This window comes from Citrus sinensis, chromosome 6 (genome assembly GCF_022201045.2).
Source record: "Citrus sinensis cultivar Valencia sweet orange chromosome 6, DVS_A1.0, whole genome shotgun sequence".
Classification (NCBI taxonomy): domain Eukaryota; kingdom Viridiplantae; phylum Streptophyta; class Magnoliopsida; order Sapindales; family Rutaceae; genus Citrus; species Citrus sinensis.
Genome location: NC_068561.1, coordinates 14,803,032 through 14,820,517, shown reverse-complemented (window position 1 = coordinate 14,820,517; position 17,486 = coordinate 14,803,032). Strand labels below are relative to the sequence as shown.

Below are 17,486 nucleotides of genomic sequence, written 5' to 3'. Positions count from 1 at the left end.
CAAAAAAATTAACAGTTAATATAAGCAGTTAAGCACCGTTTCTTCTAAATGCTGTAGGTTTACATACGCAGAAGATGTAAGCAAGTGACACAATGCGGTAATTTGTACTTCTATGTGAAATTTTTCTTTATACATATGCTTAGGTGGAAATAAAGGATTATGTGTGACATGATTCCCATAATGATTGTATGCTAAAACTTAGAAGCATAATACTTTAATGGGTGTTTTAACTAGATAGATGTGATGAGGAAAATAGAACATAAATATATAGCCATTCATGGAAAAGGGTGGAGGGAATGAGTATATACTTCTACGGTATCAAGGAGTGGGGTTCTAATGACCCATGGTGCAACTGTATTCACACGAATTTTGTCTTTTGCCCACTCGCATGCCAAGTTCTTTGTGAGTTGATTCATCGCCCCTGAAGTACAGAAGACTATTCAGTCAGTATCTAAAAGACTTTCTTGGAACTAGATTTTAAGAGAAAATATTGAACTGTACCTTTACTCGATGCATAGATGGAACACATAGGTATAGCAATAACGCCTGCAACAGAGGATATAAATATGATGTTTCCATTTCCTGCTGATTTTAAGAGGGGGTGTGCAAGTTGAGACAGATGATAAGCAGACTCAAAATTGGTAGTCATTACAGTTGAGAAATCCTCCTCGGTAAATTCTGTGGTTTCCTTAGGTATGAAGGTTCCAGCATTGTTAATCTGAGAAAATGATCTTCAGTAATAAAGCATTCTTGACTTTGAAGAAGCAAAAGACACATTAGAGTTGCAACCTTATTACTCACATAAGCAGAGAGAAACTTTGAAATTGAAGCAGTTTTTGGAAAAATAATTTTACTTCCTAAACTATCTAATGTATACTCCCATATGGTCCCCGGCTTTTAACAAATAATTTTCTTTGTGAATATGGCAGCTGTGCAGAACTTACAAGGATGTTGAGCTTGCCATCAAACTGAGACGAGACAGTCTCCATCAGCTTCTCTCGCTGAGCTCTAATTTTCAGGTCACATACAGAGCCACTCACTTGAAGCCCCTTACTCTTCCATTCTTGAATTCTTTGATTAAGCTCTGTTTCGTTACGGGAACATGTATGAACTATTGCTCCAAATGCTGCTAGTTCTTCTACTACTGCATATCTGATCAATCAATTCATTAACAACTTGTGTAGTAACAAAAAACATAGAATAGAATTGGATTAATACAGGAAACTCGAGGCAAATAAGAGAAAGCACAAACCCGATGCCTTTGGTTCCGCCTGTGACAAGGGCGGTCATACCCTTCAGAGACCATCTTTGCTCTCTAAAATCTGACATGTTTTTTTCCTATTGATTAATAGGAGGAAAAGCAACTATTCCTATCTTATCTAAAATACTTGGACACTTTTTCTGCAACTAACAGCAATGGAATGACAACCGATTTATATAAGCGCGCTGCATGTGATTAAAAATAAAGATCAAGCGAGGAACCTAATTACTAACTCTAGTTTGTACCTAATTACTTCTAATAAGTTGTAAATAAAATGTAATCCAAAATTATATTTAATAAACGTAATTGTAACACATTTACTAGTAAGATCAAAATAGGTGCGCGTTTTCAGTTTGATACTGTTTATTAGCACTTTGCCCACCACCTGTCTTCTTTGCTACTTGATCTGTTTGACCAAAGTCTTCAAATCCAATGACTTTAAAGGCCCGTTTAGGATCGGTGACAAGTTAAGGAAGAAAAAAAAAAGTTGATATTTGACGCCTTTATTTTTTTACCAACTCCTATCGCTCCATTAATTCCATTATAAAATTTAAAATAATTTTTTCTCTCTCAATATAACTCCATTTGGGACTGCTGTCAGGTTTAAAAAAGAGTGGTGGTTCTCAACAACCGCCTCATTTATATCTCTCAATAACCACCTCATTTATATCTCTCAACAACCTCTGTTACTCAAGTATCCCTATTATAAATTTTAAAATAATTTTTTATTTCTCGACATAACTCGATAATCTTAATATATTCTTATCATTAATTTAATCTTTTAAGGGGACTTCATTGTTAGTGGAGCCAATACTTTATTCGAGTCGCAAGAAAGTCGTCTTTATTGGGAGAACTTGTACCTCTCGGTTCGAGCGAAGACTTCTAATCTGGATTATAGTACGGGTTTAAAGGTGCCTCCTACAGTTGAGGTCCTCCCCAGAATACCTCGTGGTCAAAAACTAAAAAAAAAAAAATCAATTTAATCCTTTTACACACACTACCTCAGCTTCTGTCAGCTCTATTTCTCCAATCAGAACAACTATGATCCTCCCTTTGTAATTTTTGACAACCACGGCTAACCCAACTATCATTTCTTCTGAAGTTAAGATTGTTGCATCAGTGAAAAGAATATTGGAATTGAAGTACTTGAAAGAATTTCATAATTAAGCAATAACTGAATAATTGGATATTGTCTCTTGACCGCTCTTTCAGTAACTTTGACAGTTAGCTTTTTCTACAAAAACTCGTATCAAGATTTAGTTACAAAAGCTAAATCTCTGTGATCACATGTCTAGGTTCAAGAACCACAAACAACAAACCCAATAACTTGTTAACGCCATTTTAGAATACTTGATTCTGCATTTTCTTGCTTGGGTAATGGCTTTTGCTTGGATTAATTCCTTTCCAACAACTCCAGTCTTTTCAAACAACTGGTCGAAGTCCGCATGCTCGATTGATGCTCATCTAGATTTTGAGCCCGGAGTTTAAAATGTGGGGTGCATGAAAAATAATAAAACTGATAAGCCCGGAGTTTAAAATGTGGGGTGCATGAAAAATAATAAAACTGATAAGAAGGCAAACTTGGAATTATGAGGATTGTATTGGCAAAGAAAACACATTCTAAAGTTAAAGATATGTTAATTAAGAAACAAGTGTTTTGAGAGAATGAAAGAAATTCAAATATCATCACTCTTAAAAAAAATACAGATAAGGCCTTGTTTACAACGGCTGCCAAGTTGCTAGGCTGACTCAGTTAGAAGCTTGGGAATTTTTTTCTCATATCGGACAATTGGTGCCCTTTTTAATACTTTTTAAATAGTGGTGATATTTTGCCTTCTTAGATTATCTCAGCAACCTCCACTTTCAAGTTTGTCTAATTTATTTTTTAAATTATCCTTAAAAAAATATTATTAATTTTATTATATTTTCTTTTTTTCTATGTCAAATATCACCATCATCCCTTCCGTCATTCTTCATCACTAATTCACCATCGCCCCCAAGAAATATAATTACCAAACACAATGTTTTTTAATTGTACTTAAAATCAATAATCAAATTAAGATTCCAAAATAATTAAATCTATGAAATCAATTTGATAATGATTATAAACCTAAAACCCAGATATTCCAAAGCCATAATCCATGATCCAAGGTCAGCAAGTTAAGATTCCAAATGCAAAACCCTCTAGCCATCTCCATTGTTCTACGTTTTAAGTTGTCTTGCTTTTAGATTGTGCTGCATTGAATTTCTTTTCGACTTGTGCTTATGGATAATGAAAATGACTATAATCATCAAATTGAATTTTAAATAATCTCAATGCAAAGTAAATTATTTCCAGGAACAAATGAATCAATTTTGGATAGAAGTCATTTTATTACTTATAGTTTGATCAAAGTTTCCATTAAATCCTTATATTTTGAAAAATATTTCAAAACACTCTTGTCATTATTTCCATTAGAGTTAAAAATTACTATTTGAGGGTAAAATAATCTTTTGAACTAAAATCATTTAAGATTAAAAAAATTTACTACATTGTAAAAAATAACGGGTAAAAGCTTGTTTAGTCCCTATATTATGAGGTTAGTGTCCATTTAGTCCCTGTATTTTTAAAAACACCTCAAAACGTCCCTGCTACTAAATATTGACACTTATGCCATTATTTTTTATTATTTTTAACTTGCTTTTACAATATTACATTTTTACAATAATGTTTCTTTTTTGGATATTAATAAAAAAAATTAAATTATCAAATTAAACTCAAAAATAAAATAAAAACAAAAAAGGTAAATATTAATTTTTGTGGAAGCTCACATATGTCTAAAAAATTAATATCGTAAAAAATTACATTATCAATTTTTTTAGAAAAATTAATATTTTAACTCAAGAGTGTGTTCCACAAAAATTAATATATATATTTTTATTTTATTTTATTTTTTGGTGTTAAACTGGTAATTTATTTTTTTCTTTTTAATAATGTCTAAAAAAATTATTATAATAGGGTTATTTTTTTCTTTTTAATAATGTCTAAAAAATTATTATAATAGGACAATATTATAAAAATAAGTTAAAAGGAACAAAAGATAATGGCAAAAGTGTCAATAATTTAATGGTAGGGATGATTTGAGGTATTTTTAAAAATATAGGGACTAAACGGACACTAACTTCAAAATATAAGGACTAAACGAACTTTTACCCAAAAATAACATTACCAATTAAAAACAATAAATTCAAGGTAAATTAAAAAAAAAAAAAGAAAGAAAGAAAATGCAACCTTAAATCTACCATTTCTCTTCTCCAACTGCCCACCACATCCTAAATCAAACTCAATAACTTATCATCAAACTAGTTCGTAATTTCAAATTTATAAATCACCATTGAAACCTTCTAAAGTTGTTCTTGAGACATCGAGAGAACCTTTAAAAGTATCTTTTTGTTAAGTTTAAACAAAAAAAAGGGAAATAAGGTAATTTTATTAAGAATTGCTAGAATAATAATCCTTAGGTGAAAGCCATTACTTATGATTCAGAAACATTCATATTGTTTCACCAAGAATCAATTGTTAAATATGCGGAAGCATACCTGAATACATAATGCTTAATTACATTTACTCTCTAAAGTCTTGTGGTTAACCTTCTAAATTAGTATATTATCCTAGATATTCCTTAACTTTCTCATTGCACTATCTCCAATGATGGGATATTAAAATAGAATATTACTTGTGACTTAAGGACTATAACCACTTATATAAATAACTTTTCTTATTAACTTTTGGTATTTCTATTTCAACCCATTGTAAAAATAGAAATTACCTGTAAGTCTCTACACATTAAAAGCCCATACTCTATCAAATATATTAAAGTCCAAATTACCAAAAATATCAATAGATCACTTTTAATTAAAATTAAAATTATATGATAGTCCGTAACACATAATCATTCACATATGGCCTAAAGTTGGATTAAAGATCTAACAAGAATGACCCGAAAAAAGCATCTTCAGAAAGGACAAGGAAAACACCCAGAGCTTCCATGTTGCTCTTATTCATGCCATCACTATCTCATGGCTTCATTATGCTGCGCTCCCAATCCACATTATGGTGATTAAGATGAAGTTGAAGCAAAGAAAATAATCATGAAAAATTGAAAGAAATTATGCGTGGGGTGATTGAGAGCACATGTAATTGAAACAAATTCTTCATTTTATTAAATTTTGTTGGTGGGGTTGAAATTTCTTTCTCGAAAATCATATTTTGAATTTCAATTTGTTTATCTCCAGAAAATATCAATGAAATTGATTTTACTATTATTATTATTATTTTTGTTTATGTGTATATATATTGAAAATTATTGCATAACTAAGATGATTTTGTTCTTTTCTTATTTGTCGCTAGTGGACCTATTTATTACATTAGTCAATATTTAAAGGGTAAAAAAGTAATAGTAACGTAAAAAAAACTTTTAATTCTAATGGAGATAATAGTAAAGGTGTTGTAAGGTATTTTTTAAAATATAATGACCAAACAAACAAATTATAACTAAAAGAGTTTTACCCATCCATTTTTTAGAAAACAATGTATAAGTTGGCAACTTTATCAAAAATTTAAGATTATAATTCTAATTGATGGTGATGATGAATTTGGTGGTGATGTTTTATAAAGAGAGAGAAAAATAAAATAAAAAATATTTTTATTTTTCCTCGGGTAAATATGAAAACAAGTGAGACTACTTGAAAAGTGGGAGATAATACCATAAATTAAAGGAGTCAAATATCTCTACTCTCTCAAACCCCTTTTAGTTAGTTTACAATTTTAACCTGTAATAAAGTATGAAAGGACAAGATTATATCTAATTAAACCTACAAATTGAACACGAAAAATTTTCTTTTACTTAAAGCTCCTTACTCCCTTAAACATATTAGGGAATTTTAAGCCCACCCAATATCTTACAAGCAAAAACATCAAACAAATAATAAATAGAAAAATATATGGAGAATAAAACCAATCACACAATACCAAAATTTACGTGGACAACTCCTATACTAGAGAAAACCACGACTGCTAAGGACGATGAGAGAAAAATCCACTACGTGAAAAATTACAACCACTCTAGTATTTTTCCTCACACCTAAAATCTCAATAATACCTAATCTCTCAATAAACCTACTGTTTCTCTCACACTAGAAACTATCTACTTGCAGAGAACTAATTGTTGTGTTATACGAACAAGTGAATCCAACCTCCCTATATATGGTGATTATTTATTGTAGGAGAAATATTCTTTTCTTTTACTAGTTGTACTCCTTGAATAAGTCAAATCCTAAAGGGAAATTACTTATTCCTAAAATAGGAATCCTATTAAATGAGAAAATATCTTAGGAAATCCTTATTGAAAAATAAGACATATTTCCTAATAATCTCTACCTTTGCAAATTTTTTAATTAGATGACAAAACATGATCCATCGTTTATCCACACAACCATGTCATCTTCACCTTCTTTACCTATCTAAAACCACACTCATATAAGGTTTATGAGAATCAACTCCACTATAGGTAAAATCTTGTCCTCTATCCAACATCTGTAATTTTCTATTCCAAGAATTATCATACTCCACCTTATTCAGAGTACACATATATAGCACACGTCTATCATCTTGTTGAAAAACCTACTCTCATGTTTGTCTCCCTTGAGAGTTCTCAACCATTAACAAAAATATTCAACCACGCATATTGTATAAATGTTAAATCATGCCTCGTGTGTAAATCTTGTGGGCCCGCTAGCAATAACACATCCTTTTTCATGGCACTAGTGACTTGCCATAAGGATGTCTTTATCATCTATTAAAGGGGACCATCATCTCCCACAATGATAAGAGACTTTCGTTAGTGATACTATCAGTATCTTGCTTCGTTTACTTTTTGACAATCCTTTTTAAGATCTCATAATTGTCCACACACCCAATAGACTCCTTTCTTCTTGGAGTTATGTTTCTTCCAATTACCAATTGTCAATGTCGAATCATTAGAAGTTTCATTACTTTCACCACTTAGCTTTCTTTCTTCTGAAAGTAGAGTACTAATAACTTCTTCAAGATTCATAGTCTCCTTTTCATATATTAAAGTAGGCAACAAATGATTGTAGGAAGTTGGAAGAGACCATAATAGCCTAAGCATCTTGCCATTGTCTTCAATTTTAACTCAAATTGCTTCTAGTTCTATCATGATGCCTTTGAGAACACTAAGATGATCAAAAAAATTTGTACCTTCAATCATTCTTAGCTTGTGAAATCACTTCTTAAGGTACAAATGATTAGAGATGCTCTTTGTCTGATATAAATTTTGTAATCTCTCATAAAGTTGTTTTGTCGAAGGAATTTTTCCTACATTTGCAAAAACATTCTTTACTAGACATGATTGTATAGCACTTGCAGCTATTTCATCTAATTATTCCCAATCTTCATCGCTCATAATAGATTCCCCAGAGTCATTGCTAGAAGCAGGAGAAGATTTGCCCTTCAAAGCCTTGTGTAGCCCATATTGAATCAATATATCCTTGACTTGAATTTGCCACAAGCCAAAATTGATTCTTCCATTAAACTTTTCAACCTCAATCCTTACAAGATTTAAAAATTTGTTTGCATCTATAATTTCTTTGCAGAACAACCTTTAACTCTAATACCACTTGTTAGGAAATTTTAATCCCACCCAAGATCTTACAAGTAAAAATATCAAACAAATAGTAAATAGAAAAATAGGCAGAGAATAAAACTAATCACACAACACAAGAATTACGTGGAAAACTCCTATACTGAAGAAAATCTACGACACTAAGGACGACAAGAGAAAAATCCACTATGTAAAAAATTATTATAATCACTCTAGTATTTTTTTCTTACACGCAAAACCTCAATAACACACAATCTCTCAATAGACCTACTGTTTATCTCACATTAGAAACCGTCTACTTGCTCAGAACTTATTGATGTGTTATACCAACAAGTGAACCCTACCTCCCTATATATAGTGATTATTTCTTGTAAGAGAAGTATTTTTTTTTTAATTCTAGTTGTACTCCTCCTTGAATAAGTCAAATCTCAAAAGAGAAATTACTTATTCCTTAAATAGAAATCCTACCAACTAAGCAAATATCCTAGGAAATCCTTATTGAAAAATAAGATATATTTCCTAATAAAACATATATGAGCAAACATGTTTGGTTTAGAAAATCATCATGCATTTGTTCATGCAATGAAACCTCTGCTCATAGAATTATTACAATCCAACCATCACTGGAGATCTCACTATGACGCCACCACACATTCTTAAAAATTGATAATAATTAATGAAATGAGTAAGTTTAATATATATGATTTCAAAGGTATAACTTTTGTTTTTTTTCTCTTTTTTCTTGAAAATCCAAGCATCGATGTCTATTGTTTCTATTTTAATAAATCATTGTAGGTTTTGTCACCTATCTGGGGAATTAGGGATTTGGCTAAGCAAGCATCTATGGAGAGAATGAAAGAGAAGAAGATGGGAAAAAAAATCTAAAAAGGGATGAAAGTATGAGAAGAGAAGGGAATACTATTAAAGGAGTTTATTCAAGAAGAAGTTAAAGTTGTTATTGAAATTAAAAGGATTGTGTGGGGTTGATATGAAGTCGGTAATTTGTGGTACGTTTACACAAGACAAGATGAAATTGTTCTAGGAGTTTCATGTAATTTTACATGTTGGATAAAATTGTAAGTCCGAAGAAAGGATTTCACTAGGATATTAGAAGGGTGCTAATACCATCACTCTTTTGTTTTCCTCTTTATATTTTTTTGTCTCTTTTAAGCCCAACTAGGATACACCAATGTCCTTTGTCCTAGTGGGAGAGTTCTTACATTCACAGTGTATAAGAGTAAATGTTTGAGCCTTTATAGAAGCATTATAAGGATTAGTTGCAGTGAAAAAAGCCTAACTAGGACATATTCTCTCTTTGTTTTGATTTTAATGTCTATATATTGACTATTAATTATTATGTTTACAAATGTCATATATTTTTTACAACTAGTGATTTACTAAACATCCTAACTATCTTTTTTTATAGTTGATGTGGTTACAGTACAAGATCTCAATACTAAATGGAGTCTAAAATATTTTTGACATTAAAAATATTTTTGGTTAGTTGAGAAGCCATACCGGTGTCATAATTTTCTACAACTAGTGATTTACCAAACATCCTAACTTTCCTTTTTTTACGGCTGCTATGGCTATAGTACAAGATCTCAATACTAAACGGAGTCTAAAAAATTTTTGACATTAAAAAATATTTTTGGTTAGTTGAGAAGTCATACCAAACAAGCATTGATTGGGTTGGTTGGGTAACAGTGTTTTAAAACATTAATTATTTATTATTTATTTGATTTGTTTGATAGGACTTGTTCTATTTTTTTAATTAAAATGAAAATTATATATAGGTAAAACATCATATAGCAATGATGATATGTTTATAAAGTATAAATACAAAATTTGTACTCGAAATGATGTTGGACATAACATTTCATTAATGAACTGATGTCTCAAAATTAGCTCATCAATAATAACATAAAATTCAATTATTACCAAACACATAACAATTGTTGATCAACAATGTTGCACATCCTAAGTTTTAGTCCCAAAACTCATCCCAAATGATATGTTGCTTATTTGGCATCTTAGTTATAAACTTTTTCTAAATCAAAAAAGTTTTCTTCTCAATCACGACATCAGCTATGTAATTTCTACCATACTATTTTACTGTCACTTAATAATCGACAATAGGCATTTCTCAAGGGAAAAACAAAAACCTGCAGCAAGTTGTTGTAAAATTATATTTTTAAATTACTAGTTTTTATATCAGGTATTTCATCCACATTATTTTTTTCTTGTGATTGAGATGGCGAATCTGGGGTCCAAAGAATTAATTATAGGATTTTCCCAAAAACATTACTGCTGAGATAAATTTTTATTTTATTTATATTTTTATATAACTTATATTAAGATGTTTAGCTTGTATTGATTGATGATGAATTTAATTAGCTAGTTGGACTTTTTGCTTAATTGAATCAGGTTGACAATGAGAATGATACAAGGAATGAACCAAATGTAGAAGAAATTATTGAGTAAGAAATTGGCATAGTTTTTTGTACGGCTCAGGATTTGTTTGAGTTCTACAAAGTGTATGAGTAAAAAATTATCACGATAATGGCTCTTTCGTTTCTTTGTTGCAAAACCCTCAATTGAACATTTGATAGTGAAAGGATAAGATCCAAAATAAATTATTCTAGAAGCGTCTATATATTTTAATTTAAAAGAATATTATAAGTAGGACGTCCCATAAGCAGCCATGATATTTGGGATGTGCTTTGGGATTACGATTTGAGATGTGTAGCATTATTGATTATCAATTTGATAAGTTACACGTGATTTATGATAACTCCTACTCTGTAACTTATAAGCATATGTTGCGAGTGAAGCCCTTAATTGAATTAGATTTGACTCATCACAATACTTCAGTAATCTTTCAAGAATCAAACAAAATTATCAAACCTAGAATTGAAAAATAAATTGAACAAGAAACGATTCAAAACACAGTAGATTTAAGAGGTGCAGCACCTGATTCTGGTGCCTAATGCCTACATCCACTGAGAAACAAAGCTCAATGCATTCACTGTATTAAGACGGATCGTTACAAGTCTAAAGAGATGATTCTAGAGAATACAAAGAAGAAATTCGCCCTCTCTCTACGTTGCTTTCTCTTTCCTCAATGAACTCTCTGTCTCTATGTTGCCTTTTGAAAGGCTGTTTCGGGTTTGTTGCTTGTCCAGCTGGTTTCCCTTCAAAATCAGCAAACTAAACTGTCTCTAACGTGCTGCTCATGTGGTCACTTAAGTGAGCTGCTCAAACAACTTCAAGCTTGTCGTTTTGCTCTAAGTTTGTTTTTGATTTCATGTGAATCGACACGTGACTTCATTCAATACGTTGGTTGAACTTGTAAAGCTTTATTGATGACGTGGTAAACTTGATTCCTCGGAATGGAGAAATTCTAGAATACATTTGTTATATTACAACTAATTAATGCATACATGACACATGTAATTGAGTTTAATACAACCACCACTTACATGATAGTTTACAAAATAAATGCACACATATCATGACATTATTTACTTCTTGTATGACTGACATGGTACAACAGATGTATTTTAGAATTTCTACTTAGAACAATATATTGGTCATTTAAGTTTGAGTTCATACCCAACACATAGCATTTGCAGTGTGAATCCACAAAGTCACGTAGCTACGATGAGCCACCCTGGACATCGGTTGCGAAGTGTGGTAATCACGTATGGGCTATATATAATGTAAGTATATATGATACTCTTCCCTTGTGATCCTTTTAAAAGTGGGTTCTAGCATGTGTTGATATCATTTCATTTTTTTTGTTAGGTTTTCTCAATACTTTGATTATGATTGAATTTTAACCTACACTCAGGAACTTAAATGATAAAACCTTCGATCGATATTTAATCACCGAACTTCATCAATGCAAGTCTTTAGTTTGATTGAGGTATGATCAGAGAAGCAATTGTATTGACAGGTCAATAAAAGCTAGCCTTCCTTTATAAATAAGTATGAATTAAGGTTCAATAACTTTTTTTTTAATTTCTATTTTCGTATATGCTTTATTGATTGTTAGGAATATTGTAGAAAGCTCCAGATTTCTCCAGCAAGCTCAAGGCTGCTTAGGTTGTTGAAAAGCTCAGCTGATGCTAAGAGAGTTAGTTAACACTAACGTGTGTGTGTAAGCCAGCATGGCGTTAGGCTGTTATAAATTGTACAACTGTCAAATTGTTATTGGTGATACATTAGTTGAGTTTATTATGTAAATGTAATATAAATACTAGCCTCTGTATTACTTCATTTAGTTAAGTGAAATGAAACAAATTTTCTTTCTTTCTCGTTTAATATTTTCTCTTTGATTCCTGGAAACCAAACACTTTACTACAAACTTTCACATGGTATCAGAGCCTTGCAATCATTGCAAATACAAATACTTCAGCGCCATCTTCACATCCTTTACCTTCATTCAACCTGTGAAGTTAGATCGAGCTAATTACCTTATGTGGAAAACACAAGTTGAAGCTTCAATAATTGGAAATTGTCTTGAAGGTTTTATTAATGGAGATAAACCTTGTCCTGCTCAATTTTTGATTGAATCAGATGAAGAATCAAACAGATCTAAAATCATTCATGCAAGGCAAATTGAAAATCCATAGTATGTTGCATGGAAGAAGACTGATAAGATGCTTCAGAGCTAGATGTTTTCTTTAATGGTGGATAATGTACTAATAATGGTGATAAGTTGTGAGACCTCACAGGAACTGTGGGAAAGGCTTGCTAAGATCTTCATATCTCAACCTAAGGCACACTACATGCTATTATTGATGCAGATACAAAATACTAAGAAATGATCACTATCCATTAGTGATTACTTCAACAAAATGAAGAAGATCTCTGACAGCTTAGCAATTGAAGGTAATGCACTCTCATCAAATGAATTTATCATGCATGTTCTGGCTGGATTGGATGATTCTTATGATTCACTAGTAACAAATTTGTTAACTAGACCAGAGAAAGAAAAGACCTCTATTAATGACTTATTCTCCATGTTACTAAGTCATGAAATAAGACTTGAGGTGAGTAAAGGAAAGCCTCAATTTGAAGTAATGCATGATATGTGTGCAAACTTTGCTCAGAAAGGAAAAAAACTATAATAAGGCTAATATTGAAAATAATATGGTTGGTAATGGAGGATATGCTAATTCTTTGGAGGAGACAAGAATGTCATATGCCAGATCTGCTTCATTCCTAGTCATGGGGCTTATAAATGCAGAAATAGGTTTAATCATACTTTTGTTCCAAAACAAGGCAGAGGTGCTGCAGGAGGCTTGAGACCCTGGGTGGACAATTTTTTGGAGGAAACTTTGGTAGAGGAGGAATAAAAAGAGGATTTAGTGGAAAATTTCCTATAAATTTTCTTGGAAACTTTCCTGCAAATTTTCCTAGAAATGGAAATTTCCAAGGATATGTTGCATGTCAACCACCACCACAAGGCTATCAGCCACAAATGACACCAAGTTTTGTGAATCCTCAAGGTGCTCTTGGCTTCTACAATGGATACACACCTGCTGCAATGTATGCAGGGAATGATGGTTTAAATTCTAGAAATATGTCTTCTGGCACTATATGCAATACTTCTGGTTATAATGCTGGAGTTCCTCTTGCTGATTACAATATTGTTGCTGATCAGGCTTGGTATATAGACTTTGGAGCTCTAAATCATGTAACACGGAATGCAGGTATTCTCTTATCTTGTTCAAATTATGTTGGTGTTGAGAGGTTGCATATGGGAAATGGCTTAGGCTTACAAATTCACCATGTTGGCTCAGCAATCTTGAATACTCTTACAACTCAAAATCTCTATCTCACAAATATTTTGCATGTGCCTAATATAACCATAAATTTACTTAGTATTTCTAGACTATTAGCTGACAATAATACAATAATTGAATTTTATAAATCTATTTGTTTTGTCAAGGACAAGAATACAAGGATCACATTGCTCAAGGGGATTGCTAGAGATGGACTCTATCAAGTTGAAAGTCTAAACACAGTCTGTCATTCAATTCAGGCTCATGCTTTGTTGTCTTCTAAATCTGTGTCTGTAGTCAACTCCAAGTTCAATCATTTGTATATGTTTTCACAATGTATTCCAGTAAATTCAACCCCTTCCTTTGATATAAACTCATTTCAAATCAATAAATATGCCAAAATGGCATTGTTTTCTCATTCTTCAAAATCATTTGACTGCAATATTATGCACAAACGGTTGGGGCATCCAACAACTCATGCCTTGACACAAGTAATGAAAATCTTTGATCAAACATTCAATCTAAATAAACATGTCAGTATTGATTTTTGTAGTGCATGTCAATTTAGCAAAAGCCATATGCAGTATTTTCCTTTTGTAGACACAACCACAACAAAACCTTTAGAAATTATCCATGTAGACCTTTGGGGACCATCTCCTATTTTGTCTTCACAGGGTTACCAATATTACCTATCCATTCTAGATGATTTTACTAGATTTACTTGGATTTTTCCTCTTTTTGCCAAATCTAAAGCCTAGCAAACATTCAAAGAATTCAAGACGATGATTGAAAACAATCTATAAAAAAAGATAAAGTGTTTACAAACTGATTGGGCGGAGAGTTTAGGTCCTTTACTACCCAGTTAGCTGAACAAGACATTCAATTTAGACACCCTTGCCCATATATCCACCATCAAAATGGAAAAATTGAAAGAAAACATAAACATATTGTAGAGACAGGTCTCACTCTTCTTGCTTAAGCAAATCTACCTCTAAAATTCTGGTGGAAAGCCTTTCACACCGCCATATACCTCATTAACAGACTTCCAACTACTACCCTTAATAACATATCACCTTTTGAGCTGTTGTTTGATAGAAAACCTGATTATTCACATCTTCGAATCTTTAGTTGTGCCTGTTATCCATGTTTGCGACCTTATAATCATCATAAGCTCTATTATAGAACCAACATATGCATATTTTTTGGGATACAGTTCATTGCATAAGGGCTATCAGTGTCTACATTCTTCTGGAAGATTTTACATCAACAATCATGTTATTTTTTATGAGTTATCCTTTCCATTTAAATCTGGAGTTGATTTTTCTTCAATCTCACAAACATGTATTCCCACTATGTCTAGTTCAAATTCTTTTTCTTCTCAGTTACCTCCTCAGACTGTTTTACAACTTGATATTCCACTCTCGCAATCTCAATTGGCAACAACAGATGACTCCTGCTCTTTGTCCCAAGGTCCCTCTGTTCCTCACCAATCACCTATACCAGCAAACATCCAAAATGATTACCAGCAACATCTATCCTCACCTACATCAGAACTTCATCATTTATCTCCACCACCACTCTTACATACTGGTCATCCAATGGTTACCAGATCCAAAAATGGAATTTTTAAACCAAAAGCCTATATTCTTAAATGTCAGACTCTAGATACAGAACCTACTTCTGTGTCACCAGCTCTTGCTGATCCAAAATGGTACAAAGCTATGAGTGAAGGTATCAAGTATTGTTACACAACCAAACTTAGGAATTCTTTAAGCTTTCTTTTCCAGTCAAGATCATTGGTTGCAAGTGGGTTTTCAAAACTAAATGTAATCCTGATGGCAGTGTGAATAGGTACAAGGCAAGACTTGTAGCTAAAGGATTTCATCAAGTTCAAGGTATTGATTATACTAAAACCTTTAGTCTAGTTGAGAAGTCTTCCACTATCAGAGTCATATTGAGCTTAGTTGTGATGAATAAGTGGATTTTAAGGCAAATTGATATAAACAATGATTTTCTAAATAGATCTTGAACAGAAGTAGTCTATATGCAGCAACCTGAAGGCTTTGTTGATTCAACTAAGCCCAACCATGTTTGTAAGCTTCATAAAGCATTGTATGGTCTTAAACAGACACCTAGAGCCTGGTTTGATAGACTAAAAATGGCTTTAACACAGCAATGGGGTTTTTCCAACTCAAGATTAGACACTTCTCTATTCTTTAAAATGGTTGATGGTCAGATTCTTTTGCTTATGGTATATGTTGATGATATTGTGATTACAGGCTCAAATCCTTTATTAGTTGCTCAAGTTATCTCAGATTTACAGTCCACTTTTGCTTTAAAAAATCTTGGTGGGCTCAACTACTTCTCGGGTATTCAAGTCACTAAAAATCCAGTTGGTTTACTTCTATCACAGTCCAAGTACATTGCTGATCTACTAGCCAAGGTTAATATGTAGGATAGTACTCTTTGCTCTACTCCCATGGCTTCAGGGGTTTATCTCACAAAAGATACTAGTCTTTCTTTTCCAGATGTTACCTTATACAGAAGCATAGTTGGTGCTCTCCAATACATTTCTCTCACCATGCCAGAAATTGCATTTTCAGTCAATAAGCTTAATCAATTTCTTTGTGCACCAACTGATATTCCTTGGCAGGGCTGTAAAAGGGTCCTCAGATACTTAAAAGGCACTATAAATCTTGGTCTTCAATTCTATTCCTCTAGTTCTATTCATCTTGAATGCTTTTCTGATGCAGATTGGGCTGCAGATAGAGATGACAGAAAATCTATTGCAATTTATTGTGTTTATTTAGGTCCAAATTTGGTGTCCTAGTGCTCTAAGAAACAGGCTGTTGTTTCCAGGTCAAGTACAGAGTCCAAATATCGAGCACTTGCTATGGCTGCATCAGAGGTGTTGTGGATGAGGTCGTTACTTGCTGAAATTAATGTTGTGTCTATTCCAACTCCTATCATTTGGTGTGATAACCAAAGTGCTACTGCACTTGCTAGTAATCCTAAGTTTCACTCTCGAACTAAGCACATTAAATTATATGTTCATTTCTTAAGAGAAAAGGTGGCAAATCATAGTCTTCAAATTCAAAATGTTCCCAGCCATGATCAAACTGCAGATATCTTTACTAAAGCTCTTCCTTCACAGTCCTTTCACTATATTTGTTCCAAGCTCAACATTCTTACCAATGTTGAGCTTGTGGGGGGGGGGATGTTAGGAATATTCTAGAAAGCTCCAAATTTCTCCAGTAAGCTCAAGGCTGCTCAGGTTGTTGAGAAGCTCAGCTGATGCTAAGAGAGTTAGTTAACACTAACGTGTGAGTGTAAGCCAGCATGGCGTTAGACTGTTATAAATTGTACAGCTGTCAAATTGTTATTGGTGATACATTAGTTAAGTTGTTATGTAAATGTAATATAAATACTAGCCTCTGTATTACTTCATTTAGTTAAGTGAAATGAAACAAATTTTATTTCTTTCTCGTCTAATATTTTCTCTTTGATTCCTGGAAACCAAACACTTTACTATAAACTTTCACACTGATTAATTAGACTATCAACTAGATTATCAGATTTTCTGTGGTTCTATTTTTACTTCATCTAGAATTTTATAAGACATGAAAATTTTATGATTTATATGATACTCAGCATACATAGTTCTTTAAGAAATCACAACAATATAATACACAAACTCTAGTCTCACCACAAACTGAAACCTTATTAAAAAAGTATAAAATACTTTATACATAGCTCTTGATTGATTTGTAG

General features: G+C 32.3%; 1 protein-coding gene across 5 annotated transcripts in view; it reads right to left on the bottom strand.

Moving 5' to 3' along the window:
* The window catches only part of LOC102612070 (tropinone reductase homolog), a 48,213-nt gene extending 46,416 nt beyond the window's left edge, over positions 1-1,797 (bottom strand). The window contains exons 1-4 of one of the 5 annotated variants that reach the window (XM_052443356.1): positions 1,253-1,797; positions 945-1,152; positions 502-718; positions 309-421 (exon numbers count right to left, since the gene is read on the bottom strand). In XM_052443356.1, coding sequence (XP_052299316.1) covers positions 309-421; positions 502-718; positions 945-1,152; positions 1,253-1,329 — 615 coding nt within the window. In that variant the 5' untranslated portion in view covers positions 1,330-1,797. Of the gene's footprint in view, positions 1-85; positions 422-501; positions 719-944; positions 1,153-1,252 lie in introns of those variants that run through there. The other 4 variants (XM_052443360.1, XM_052443359.1, XM_052443355.1 and 1 more) reach the window with 4 other exon arrangements.
* Positions 1,798-17,486: the final 15,689 nt, after the last annotated feature.